At 50.2% G+C, this 13,403-nt stretch overlaps 1 protein-coding gene across 3 annotated transcripts in view; it reads left to right on the top strand.

The window, feature by feature from the left end:
- Positions 1-13,403, top strand: part of sik1 (salt-inducible kinase 1) — a 32,068-nt gene that overhangs the window by 15,491 nt on the left and 3,174 nt on the right. For 2 of the 3 annotated variants that reach the window (XM_059969045.1, XM_059969047.1), the window contains 3 exons: positions 3,838-4,506; positions 8,969-9,111; positions 9,193-9,266. In XM_059969045.1, coding sequence (XP_059825028.1) covers positions 3,838-4,506; positions 8,969-9,111; positions 9,193-9,266 — 886 coding nt within the window. The remainder of the gene's footprint in view (positions 1-3,837; positions 4,507-8,968; positions 9,112-9,192; positions 9,267-13,403) is intronic. The other variant, XM_059969046.1, reaches the window with a different exon arrangement.

Raw genomic sequence — 13,403 nt, 5'->3', positions numbered from 1 at the left:
GATCCAGATGAGGTTGGAGCGTGGGTGGGGGAATGTACAGTTATTGGCAGGGCCCTTAACAGCATTGAGGCACAAAGATGTTGGCTTGGCACCCAAACCCAAAATGACAACATAATAGAGAGGGTGCTGAGGAAGTTGTAGTTTGTACTTGCCTTCATTGTTGACTATCAAGTCAGAACGTTGGTTTGCAGCTGTAGAAACCTCTGGTTTTGCCATGTTGGGTGTAGAGTCTTACATCATGGAAACAGTCTCTTTGGCCCAACTTGTTCCTGAAAACTGTGCCCAGTACGCCAGTACCAACCATCTGTCGGCGTAAAGCCCATAGCCCTGAAAACTTCTCCTATACACATACCTACATGGCTTTTTTATGTTGCCAATGCGCCCACCTCAACCAAAATCTCTAACAACTCATTCCAAAAACGCACCACCCTTTGTGTGTAAAAGTAGCCCCCAATGTCCCTTTTAAGCCTCCCACCTCTGATCTGAAACCTAAGCCCCTTTGTTTTTAGCACCCCTTCCTTGGGAAGAAGACCATGTCCTTTCACCCTATCTATGCTCCTCATGATCTTGTATATCTCGATCATATTACCCCTCAATCTTCTGTATTCCAGGGAATAAAGTCCTAGTCAACACAACCTCTCGTTGTCACTCAGGCCCCTATGTTCATGCAGCAGCCTAACAAATCTTTACTGCACTCTGTATTTTAATAACATGTTTCCTATAGCAGGGTGACCTAAACTCTCCACAATTCTCCAAGTGAGACATCACCAGTGCCTTGTATTACAGCACATAACTTCCCAAATCCTATACTCGGAGCCCAAACAGATAAAGGCCAGTGTGCCAAACACCGCCTTTTCCACCCTGTTTAAAACCATAAGATATAGGAGCAGAAGTAGACCATTTGGCCCATCAATTCTGCTCCGCCATTCAATCATGGGCTGATCCAATTCTTCCAGTCATCCCCACTCCCCTGACTTCTCCCCAAACCCTTTGATGCCCTGGCCAATCAAGAACCAATCCATCTCTGCCTTAAATTTGGCCTCCACAGCTGCTTGTGGCAATAAATTCCACAGATTTACCACACTCAGACTAAAGTAATTTCTCCTCATCTCTGTTCTAAGTGGACATCCTTCAATCCTGAAGTCATGCCCTCTTGTACAAAACTCCCCTACCAGAGGAAATAACTTTGCTATATCTAATCTGTTCAGGCCTTTTAACATTTGGAATGTTTCTATGAGATTCCCCTCATTCTCCTGAACTCCAGGGAATACAGCCCAAGAGCTGCCAAATGTTCCTCATACGGTAACCCTCTCATTCTTGTGAATCTTCTCTGAATCTTCTCCAATATCAGTATACCCTTTCTAAAATGAGCCCAAAACTGCTCCAAATGTGGTCTCATGAGTGTCTTATAGACATTACATCCCTGCTCTTATATTCTATACCTCTATAAATGAATGCCAACATTGCATTTGCCTTCTTCACCACTGACTCAACTTGGAGGTTAACCTTTAGGGTATCCTGCACAAGGACTCCCAAATCCCTTTGCATCTCTGCATTTTGAATTATCTCCCCATCTAAATAATAATCTGCCTATTTATTTCTTCCACCAGAGTGCATGACCATGCACTTCCCCACATTGTATTCTATTTGCCACTTCTTTGCCAATTTCCATGAACTATCTAAGGCTCTCTGTTTCCTCAGCACTACTCGCTCCTCCACCTATCTTTGTATCATCGGCATATTTAGCCACAAATCCATTAATCCCATCGTCCAAAACATTGACATACATCGTAAAAAGCAGCGGTCCCAACACCGACCCAGTGAAACTCCGCTGGTAAACGGCAGCCAGCCAGATTTGGATCCCTTTATTCCCACTCTCTGTTTTCTGGCGATCGGCCAATGCTCCACCCATGCAAGTAACTTCCCTGTAATTCCATGGGCTCTTATCTTGCTGAGCAGCCTCATGTGCGGCGCCTTGTCAAAGACCTTCTGAAAATCCAAGTACACCAGATCTAGAACATCTCCTTTGTCTACCCTGCTTGTAATTTCCTCAAAAAATTGCAGTAGGTTAGTCAGGCAGGATTTTCCTTTCAGAAAACCATGCTGGCTTTGGCCTGTCTTGTCATGTGCCTCCAGGTACTCCGTAATCTCATCCCTAACAATCGATTCCAACAACTTCCCAATCATTGATGTCAGGCTAACAGGTCTATAGTTTCCTTTCTGCTGCTTCCCACCCTTCTTAAGTAGCAGAGCAACATTCGCAATTTTCCAGTCATCCTGTACAATGCCAGAATCTATTGATTCTTGAAAGATCATTATTAATGCCTCCACAATCTCTCCAGCTACTTCCTTCCTTCAGAACACGAGGGTGCATTCCATCAGGTCCAGGAGATTTATCCACCCTCAGACCATTAAGCTTCTTGAGCACCTTCTCGGTCATAATTTTCACTGCACAAACTTCACTTCCCTGACTCTCTTAAATGTCCAGTATACTGCAAACATCTTCCACTATGAAGACTGATGCAAAATACACCATTCAGTTCCTCTGCCATCTCTGTGTCTCTCATTACAATATCTCCAGTGTCATTTCCTATTGGTCCTATATCTACCTTCAACTCTCTTTTTTCCTTTATATATTTAAAAAAGCTTTAGTATCTTCTTTGATATTAGTCGCCAGCTTTTCATAATTCATCTTTTCCTTCCTAATGACCTTTTTAGTTTATTTCTGCAAGTTTTTAAAAGCTTTCCAATCGTCTATCTTCCATCTAGCTTTGACATCCTTGTATGCCCTTTCTTTTGCTTTTACTTTGGCTCTGACTTCACTTGTCAGCCACGGTAGTGTCCTTCTTCCATTCAAAAATTCCTTCTTATTTGGAATATATGTCTTGCTCTTCCCTCATTTTTTGCAGAAACTCCAGCCATTGCTGCTCTGCTGTCCTTCCTGCTAGTGTCCCTTTTGCAGTCAACTTAGGCCAGTTCCCCTCTCATGCCATTGTAATTTCCTTTATTCCACTGAAATACCGACACACTGGATTTTACTTTTCCTGTCTCACATTTTAAAGTGAACTCGATCATATTGTGATCACTCTTACCTAAGGGTTCCTTAAACTTAAGCTCTCTTATCACCTCTGGATCATTGCACAACATCCAATCCAGCACAGCTGATCCACTAGTGGGCTCAACAACAAGCTGTTCTAAAAGGCCATCCCTTAGATATTCTACAAATTCTCTCTCTTGAGGTCCAGTACTGTCCAGCTTTTCCCAATTCATTTTCGTGTTAAAATCCCCAACAATTATCATGACATTGACTTTCTGACACGCCTTTTCTATCTCCTGCTGTAATTTGTAATCCACATCCCGGCTGCTGTTTAGAGGCCCGTATACAACTGCCATTTGGGTTCTTTTACCCTTGCCGTTTCTTAACTCGACCCATAGAAACTCCACACCTTCCAATCCTATGTCAACTCTTTCTAATGATTTAATATTATTTCTTATATTCAGAGCCACACCATCCCCTCTGCTAACTAACCTATCTTTCTGATAAACTGTATATCCTTGGACGTTCAGCTCCCAATGGCAGCCATCCTTTAGCCAAGTTTCAGAGATGGCTACAACGTCATATTTGCAAATCTGTAGCTGAATTTCAAGGTTGTCCATTGTATTTTTTTATGCTGCGTGCATTCAAATAATACCCTTTCAGTCCAGTATTTGTTGCTTTCTGTTTTAACTTTGTCCTTGTGCTCAGCACAGAAAAGGGTTTGTTCCTGTTTGCAATGACTGTGTGAGGTGCTGGATTTTACTGGATGTGCATCTAACACTCTCCTACTCTTTGATCAGGCCTTGTCTGCTGCTGCAGAACACTCGGCGATGCGCAGGGATCGATCCATGTCTCCCGGAATGGAATGCCCAGAGCTCAGGGATCTATCCGTGTCTCCCGGAATGGAATGCTCAGAGCTCAGGGATCAATCCGTATCTCCCGGAATGGAATTCACGGAGCTCAGGGATCAATCCGTATCTCCCGGAATGGAATGCACAGAGCTCAGGGATCGATCTGTGTCTCCCGGAATGGAATTCACGGAGCTCAGGGATCAATCCGTATCTCCCGGAATGGAATGCACAGAGCTCAGGGATCGATCTGTGTCTCCCGGAATGGAATTCACGGAGCTCAGGGATCGATCCGTGTCTCCCGGAATGGAATGCACAGAGCTCAGGGATCAATCCGTATCTCCCGGAATGGAATGCACAGAGCTCAGGGATCGATCTGTGTCTCCTGGAATGGAATGCTCGGAGTTTAGGGATCAATCCGTATCTCCCGGAATGGAACGCTCGGAGCTCAGGGATCGATCTGCATCTCCCAGTGGAGTGGGAGTGTCTGTCACTCAGGAAAGGGGGCTGCAGCTCAAGGACAACAGCACAGGGTCAGTGATGAGAGCACGGAGTACTGGCTGCTGGCGACACACTGCAGCTGAAGGGTTGTTCACCCCTGGACAGCAGAGTCCACTCCTGGTGAGTGTCAGCCACTCTTGGTGTGGGGGAGAGGTTGGGGCTGGACAGCAGAGTCCACTCCTGGTGAGTGTCAGCCACTCTTGGTGTGGGGGAGAGGTTGGGGCTGGACAGCAGTCCACTCCTGGTGAGTGTCAGCCACTCTTGGTGTGGGGGAGGGTACGGGAGGTTGAGGGGGTGTGAAGGATGGGTAGGGGTTTTTGCCATGTGTGGAACATGTTGGGGAATGGCTAACTGTGGAGGGGCAACAGGCCTGTCACACTGTTGGGGAGAGTGACCACAGGGATGGGGATGGCAGAGATTTACCTCTGGCAGTATAGGTTCAAGTTTCAGGGTATATCCCTCATCCCCACCCTCCACCAGTGAGGTCAGAGGTCAGTGGTGATGTTGGGGGGGGTCAGTGATGGGTCCATGCTGACCTCTCCCTCCACTGCTTGGCCCCACCCTCCATTCAGCCGGCCTCCCACTTTCCCTTCAGCACCTTCCAGCAGGGCAGGAGATCATTAGACACCAGCCTGAACACAGGTGAGTCCCAGCTGCGGGACAGAGGGATCCGGCTGGGATGGTCTGGAGTTTGTGATGACTCGTGCTCCCCACCACTGTGCACGTGGGTTTGTTACTGTTTCCTCACATAGTCCAGAGATATCCTGGTTGGTAGGTTAATCCCTTATTTATTATGGCCCATTACCCCGTTGGCGTTTCGAGCAGCCATCCCTGGTGTGTTCAGGGCTTCCTTCGTCATGTCGGTAGCCTCCTCTCGGTTCTCACTGCTGTACGGGTGCAGCCTCAGGAGTACCGTCGCACTCAGATGTTGAAGGATTCTTCATTGCTGTTTCCATGACAGTTTTGTTTTAGCAGTCAGGGTTGTCAGCCCTGAGCTGAATCTCCGAAGCTGGAGGACCGGTAGAGTCTGGACTCTACCCTTGGATGACCCTACCAAGAGCAAAAGCATAAAGCCCTGATTCCAGCCAACATAGGTCTCCGGGTCATTGAAGCACACTAGCCTTCGAACCTTATGACAAGATTGTGGTCCTCTTGGAGGAGTAGGTGAATTGGTCATTGTAAATTGTCCTGTGACAAGGCTATGGTTCAGTAGTTGGGTTGCTGGCAGCATGGTTCCAAGGGCCAGAAGGGCTGTTTCTACACTGTGTCTCTAAATTAAAAACAATTGATGCAATTTCCCCCTAAAATGTTTTCTACCCATGTACCACTCCCCACTTCCTTGCACAGTGCACTCTAGTTTTAGACTTCTCCAACCTGGAGAACAAAACAGTGACCCTCTTATCTAAACAGGCACCCCCACACCCAGCTGCCTTCACTCCAGGGAAAAGAGGTTTTCAATATCAGTCACATTCTGTAGTCCCGGCAGCAACCCCTCTACCTTAAAAACATAGAACATAGAATAGTACAGCACGTTACAGGCCCTTCGGCACACAATGTTGTGCTGACCCTCAAACCCTGCCTCCCATATAACCCCCCACCTTAAATTCCTCCATATACCTGTCTAGTAGTCTCTTAAACTTCACTAGTGTATGTTCCTCCACCACTGACTCAGGCAGTGCATTCTACGCACCAACCACTCTCTGAGTGAAAAACCTTCCTCTAATACCCCCCCTTGAACTTCCCTCCCCTTACCTTAAAGCCATGTCCTCTTGTACTGTGCAGTGGTGCCCTGGGGAAGAGGCACTGGCTGTCCACTCTGTCTATCCCTCTTAATATCTTGTACACCTCTATCAAGTCTCCTCTCATCCTCCTTCTCTCCAAAGAGTAAAGCCCTAGCTCCCTTAATCTCTGATCATAATCCATACTCTCTAAACTAAGCAGCATCCTGGTAAATCTCCTCTGTACCCTTTCAATACTTCCACATTCTTCCTATACTGAGGCGACCAGAACTAGACAGAAATGTGGCCTAACTAGAGTTTTATAGAGCTGCATCATTACATCGCGTCTCTTAAACTCTATCCCTCAACTTATGAAAGCTAACACCCCATAAGCTTTCTTAACTACCCTATCTACCTGTGAGGCAACTTTCAGTGATCTGTGGACATGTACCCCCAGATCCCTCTGCTCCTCCACACTACCAAGTATCCTGCCATTTACTTTGTACTCTGCCTTGGAGTTTGTCCTTCCAAAGTGTACCACCTCACACTTCTCCGGGTTGAACTCCATCTGCCACTTCTCAGCCCACTTCTGCATCCTATCAATGTCTCTCTGCAATCTTCAACAATCCTTTATACTATCTACAACACCACCAACCTTTGTGTCATCTGCAAACTTGCCAACTCACCCTTCTACCCCCACATCCAGGTCATTAATAAAAATCACGAAAAGCAGAGGTCCCAGAAAAGATCCTTGTGGGACACCACTAGTCACAACCCTCCAATCTGAATGTACTTCCTCCACCACGACCCTCTGCCTTCTGTAGGCAAGCCAATTCTGAATCCACCTGGCCAAACTACCCTGGATCCCATGCCTTCTGACTTTCTGAATAAGCCTACCATGTGGAACCTTGTCAAATGTCTTACTAAAATCCATATAGATCACATCCACTGCACTACCCTCGTCTATATGCCTGGTCACCTCCTCAAAGAACTCTATCGGGCTTGTTAGGCACGATCTGCCCTTCACAAAGTCATGCTGACTGTCCCTGATCAGACCATGATTTTCTAAATGCCCGTAGATCCTATTTCTAAGAATCTTTTCCAACAGCTTTCCCACCACAGACATAAGGCTCACTGGTCTATAATTACCTGGACTATCCCTACTATCTTTTTTGAACAAGGGGACAACATTCGCCTCCCTCCAAACCTCCGGTACCATTCCCATGGACAACGAGGACATAAAGATCCTAGCCAGAGGTTCAGCAATCTCTTCCCTTGCCTCGTGGAGCAGCCTGGGGAATATTCTGTCAGGCCCCGGGGACTTATCCATCCAAATGTATTTTAACAACTCCAACACCTCCTCTCCCTTAATATCAACATGCTCCAGAACATCAAACTCACTCATATTGTCCTCACCGTCATCAAGTTCCCTCTCAGTGGTGAATACCGAAGAGAAGTATTCATTGAGGACCTCGCTCACTTCCACAGCCTCCAGGCACATCTTCACACTTTTATCTCTAATCGGTCCTACCTTCACTCCTGTCATCCTTTTGTTCTTCACATAATTGAAGAATACCTTGGGGTTTTCCTTTACCCTACTCGCCAAGGCCTTCTCATGCCCCCATCTTGCTCTTCTCAGCGCCTTCTTAAGCTCCTTTCTTGCTACCCTATATTCCACAATAGACCCATCTGACCCTTGCTTCCTAAACCTCATGTATGCTGCCTTCTTCCACCTGACTAGATTTTCCACCTCACTTGTCACCCATGGTTCCTTCATCCTACCATTCTTTATCTTCCTCACCGGGACAAATTTATCCCTAACAAACTGCAAGAGATCCTTAAACATCGACCACATGTCCATAGTACATTTCCCTGCAAAAACATCATCCCAATTCACACCTGCAAGTTCTAGCCTTATAGCCTCATAATTTGCCCTTCCCCAATTAAAAATTTTCCTGTCCTCTTTGATTCTATCCTTTTCCATGATAATGCTAAAGGTCAGGGAACGGTGATCACTGTCCCCCAGATGCTCACCCACTGACAGACCTGTGACCTGACCCAGTTCGTTACCTAATACTAGATCTAGTATGGCATTCCCCCTCGTCGGCCTGTCAATATACTGTGACAGGAATCCATCCTGGACACACTTAACAAACTCTGCCCCATCTAAACCCTCGGAACTAATCAAGTGCCAATCAATATTAGGGAAGTTAAAGTCACCCATGATAACAACCCTGTTATTTTTGCACCTTTCCAAAATCTGCCTCCCAATCTGCTCCTCGGTATCTCTGCTGATACCAGTGGTCCTATAGAATACTCCTAATAGAGTAACTACTCCCTTCCTATAACTCAAGATTCAAGGGTCATTTCCTGTAAACAAGTGCAAAAGAGAACAAAATAATTGTTACTCTGGATCTGATGCAGCACATAAAAAAACACAATAAGATAAGGAACATAATAATAAGGAAAAACACAATAAATACACTTTGGGCGCGTTCCCACACAATGACTTATACAGCACAAATACGTCTCCACTCCTGACCACTAAAGACAAGCATACCAAACACCATCACAGGGGGGCACTAGAGATGCCAGATGCTGGAGGAACTCAGCAGGTCGGGCAGTATCTGTGGAGAAAGATGGACAGTCGATGTTTCATGTTGGTAACAGGTGAAGGGTCTCACTCTGAAGTGTAGAGTATGTGCTCCCTAGACACAGGCTGCCTGACCTGTCGACTTCCCCAGCAGTCTGTCTCACCAACGAGTCTGCGCTCAGGGAACAGGAGGGGGTATTCTGTAGGGAAGTGTCTCTTTTGGGGGGGGGTCTCCCCTTCTCATGGCCTCTCTCTGCCCCCACTCCTACAGGGCCAAAGCTTCCACGTTTTCCGTGCCAACGCTTCCGGGCGAGAGCAGGCCTCAAACTGTGGCAGAGCGGGGAGCTCCCCCGGCAACTCTGCCCTCCTCCCTACCGCCTTGCCCCATGGGATCGGCCTGCACACCTGCTGCCTGTAAGTCTCGCTCATTCCTTCCCTCCGCGTTACTCTCCCTCCCCCGTTCTTGCCCTGCTCACTCTACTCTTTCTGCTTCAGGAGTGGAGGCTCAGCCAGACTCTGGGATCCCACGAAGGACCCCTCCAGTCACACCACGTACATTGGCAGCACCGGTGAGTCACCCCAAGGGCAGGGAGGTCACATCACTCAGGGTGGAGGTGTCTGCACCAGGGTGAGTGGGGTGGGGGGTGTCAGTGATGGTTCCCACTCACATGACAGTTGGGGACGGAGATGGGTAGAAGGAGGATGAAGGGGAGGGAGGCATTGGGAGGTTTGGCTGTTGAGGGGAGTGAGTGGGACTGGAGAGAGGATGAGGAGGTTTGGATTTCGAAAGGATGAAGAGAAAGGTTCAAATGTCAAGGGGACAGGGAGAGGGTAGAGGTTTGGGTGTGGAGGGGATGGAGGGAGAGGGTAGAGGTTCAGATGTCGAGGGAATGGAGGGAGGGGGTAGAGGTTTGGGTGTGGAAGGCACAAAGGGAGGGAGAGTGTAGAGGTTCAGATGTCGAGGGGATGGTGGGAGACGGTAGAGGTTTGGGTGTGGAGGGCACAGAGGTTCAGATGTCGAGGGGATGGAGGGAGAGGGTAGAGGTTCAGATGTCGAGGGGATGGAGGGAGAGTGTAGAGGTTCAGATGTCGAGGGGATGGAGGGAGAGGGTAGAGGTTTGGGTGTGGAGGGCACAAAGGGAGGGAGAGTGTAGAGGTTCAGATGTCGAGGGGATGGAGGGAGAGGGTAGAGGTTTGGGTGTGGAGGGCACAAAGGGAGGGAGAGTGTAGAGGTTCAGATGTCGAGGGGATGGAGGGAGAGGGTAGAGGTTTGGGTGTGGAGGGCACAAAGGGAGGGAGAGTGTAGAGGTTCAGATGTCGAGGGGATGGAGGGAGAGGGTAGAGGTTTGGGTGTGGAGGGCACAAAGGGAGGGAGAGTAGAGGTTCAGATGTCGAGGGGATGGAGGGAGAGGGTAGAGGTTCAGATGTCGAGGGGATGGAGGGAGAGGGTAGAGGTTCAGATGTTGAGGGGATGGAGGGAGAGGGTAGAGGTTCAGATGTCGAGGGGATGGAGGGAGAGGGTAGAGGTTCAGATGTCGAGGGGATGGAGGGAGAGGGTAGAGGTTTGGGTGTGGAGGGGATGGAGGGAGAGGGTAGAGGTTCAGATGTCGAGGGGATGGAGGGAGAGGGTAGAGGTTTGGGTGTGGAGGGCACAAATGGAGAGAGGGTAGAGGTTCAGATGTCGAGGGAATGGAGGGAGGGGGTAGAGGTTTGGGTGTGGAGGGCACAAAGGGTGGGAGAGTGTAGAGGTTCAGATGTCGAGGGGATGGTGGGAGACGGTAGAGGTTTGGGTGTGGAGCGGATGGAGGGAGAGGGTAGAGGTTTGGGTGTGGAGGGCACAAAGGGAGGGAGAGTGTAGAGGTTCAGATGTCGAGGGGATGGAGGGAGAGGGTAGAGGTTCAGATGTCGAGGGGATGGAGGGAGAGGGTAGAGGTTCAGATGTCGAGGGGATGGAGGGAGAGGGTAGAGGTTTGGGTGTGGAGGGCACAAAGGGAGGGAGAGTGTAGAGGTTCAAATGTCGAGGGGATGCTGGGAGAGGGTAGAGGTTTGGGTGTGGAGGGCACAAAGGGAGGGAGAGTGTAGAGGTTCAGATGTCGAGGGGATGGTGGGATACGGTAGAGGTTTGGGTGTGGAGGGCACAAAGGGAGGGAGAGTGTAGAGGTTCAGATGTCGAGGGGATGGAGGGAGAGGGTAGAGGTTTGGGTGTGGAGGGCACAAAGGGAGGGAGAGTGTAGAGGTTCAGATGTCGAGGGGATGGTGGGAGAGGGTAGAGGTTTGGGTGTGGAGGGCACAAAGGGAGGGAGAGTGTAGAGGTTCAGATGTCGAGGGGATGGAGGGAGAGGGTAGAGGTTCAGATGTCGAGGGGATGGAGGGAGAGTGTAGAGGTTCAGATGTCGAGGGGATGGAGGGAGAGGGTAGAGGTTTGGGTGTGGAGGGCACAAAGGGAGGGAGAGTGTAGAGGTTCAGATGTCGAGGGGATGGTGGGAGACGGTAGAGGTTTGGGTGTGGAGGGCACAAAGGGAGGGAGAGTGTAGAGGTTCAGATGTCGAGGGGATGGTGGGAGACGGTAGAGGTTTGGGTGTGGAGGGCACAAAGGGAGGGAGAGTGTAGAGGTTCAGATGTCGAGGGGATGGAGGGAGAGGGTAGAGGTTCAGATGTCGAGGGGATGGAGGGAGAGTGTAGAGGTTCAGATGTCGAGGGGATGGAGGGAGAGGGTAGAGGTTTGGGTGTGGAGGGCACAAAGGGAGGGAGAGTGTAGAGGTTCAGATGTCGAGGGGATGGAGGGAGAGGGTAGAGGTTTGGGTGTGGAGGGCACAAAGGGAGGGAGAGTGTAGAGGTTCAGATGTCGAGGGGATGGAGGGAGAGGGTAGAGGTTTGGGTGTGGAGGGCACAAAGGGAGGGAGAGTGTAGAGGTTCAGATGTCGAGGGGATGGAGGGAGAGGGTAGAGGTTCAGATGTTGAGGGGATGGAGGGAGAGGGTAGAGGTTCAGATGTTGAGGGGATGGAGGGAGAGGGTAGAGGTTCAGATGTCGAGGGGATGGAGGAGAGGGTAGAGGTTCAGATGTCGAGGGGATGGAGGGAGAGGGTAGAGGTTTGGGTGTGGAGGGGATGGAGGGAGAGGGTAGAGGTTCAGATGTCGAGGGGATGGAGGGAGAGGGTAGAGGTTTGGGTGTGGAGGGCACAAAGGGAGGGAGAGGGTAGAGGTTCAGATGTCGAGGGAATGGAGGGAGGGGGTAGAGGTTTGGGTGTGGAGGGCACAAAGGGTGGGAGAGTGTAGAGGTTCAGATGTCGAGGGGATGGTGGGAGACGGTAGAGGTTTGGGTGTGGAGCGGATGGAGGGAGAGGGTAGAGGTTTGGGTGTGGAGGGCACAAAGGGAGGGAGAGTGTAGAGGTTCAGATGTCGAGGGGATGGTGGGAGACGGTAGAGGTTTGGGTGTGGAGGGCACAAAGGGAGGGAGAGTGTAGAGGTTCAGATGTCGAGGGGATGGTGGGAGAGGGTAGAGGTTTGGGTGTGGAGGGCACAAAGGGAGGGAGAGTGTAGAGGTTCAGATGTCGAGGGGATGGTGGGAGACGGTAGAGGTTTGGGTGTGGAGCGGATGGAGGGAGAGGGTAGAGGTTCAGATGTCGAGGGAATGGAGGGAGGGGGTAGAGGTTTGGGTGTGGAGGGCACAAAGGGAGGGAGAGTGTAGAGGTTCAGATGTCGAGGGGATGGAGGGAGGGGGTAGAGGTTTGGGTGTGGAGGGCACAAAGGGAGGGAGAGTGTAGAGGTTCAGATGTCGAGGGGATGGAGGGAGGGGGTAGAGGTTTGGGTGTGGAGGGCACAAAGGGAGGGAGAGTGTAGAGGTTCAGATGTCGAGGGGATGCTGAGAGACGGTAGAGGTTTGGGTGTGGAGGGCACAAACGGAGGGAGAGTGTAGAGGTTCAAATGTCGAGGGGATGCTGGGAGACGGTAGAGGTTTGGGTGTGGAGCGGATGGAGGGAGAGTGTAGAGGTTCAGATGTCTAGGGGATGGAGGGAGAGGGTAGAGGTTCAGTTGTCACGTGGGGAGGGGTAGAGGTTCAGATGTCAAGGGGACAGAGGGAAGTTTGGATGTGGAGGACACGGAAGGAGAGGTCAGAAGTTTGGATGTCGTTGGAGCGAGGGAGAGGGCAGAAGTTTGGATGTAGAGGGGACAGAGGGTGGGAGAGCACAGAGGTTCAGATGTTGAGGGTGCTGAAGGAAGGAGAGGGTGGAGTTTTGGGTGTCGGGGTTCTGAAAGGAAGCAGAGGGTGGAGTTATAAATTTCAAGTGTCTGGAAGGAGAGGGTGGAGTTTTGGGTGTCGAGGGTCTGGAAGGAAGGAGAGGGTGGAGTTTTGGGTGTCGAGGGGCTGGAAGGAGGGAGGGGATGGAGTTTTGGGTGTCGAGGGGCTGAAAGGAAGCAGAGGGTGGAGTTTTGGGTGTCGAGGGTCTGGAAGGAAGGAGAGGGTGGAGTTTTGGGTGTCGAGGGTCTGGAAGGAAGGAGAGGGTGGAGTTTTGGGTGTCGAGGGGCTGGAAGGAGGGAGGGGATGGAGTTTTGGGTGTCGAGGGGCTGAAAGGAAGCAGAGGGTGGAGTTATAAATTTCAAGTGTCTGGAAGGAGAGGGTGGAGTTTTGGGTGTCGAGGGTCTGGAAGGAAGGAGAGGGTGGAGTTTTGGGTGTCGAGGGTCTGGAAGGAAGGAGAGGGTGGAG

This window comes from Hypanus sabinus, chromosome 4 (assembly GCF_030144855.1).
Source record: "Hypanus sabinus isolate sHypSab1 chromosome 4, sHypSab1.hap1, whole genome shotgun sequence".
NCBI classification, from domain to species: Eukaryota; Metazoa; Chordata; class Chondrichthyes; order Myliobatiformes; family Dasyatidae; genus Hypanus; species Hypanus sabinus.
This window is presented reverse-complemented; position numbering and strand designations above follow the sequence as displayed.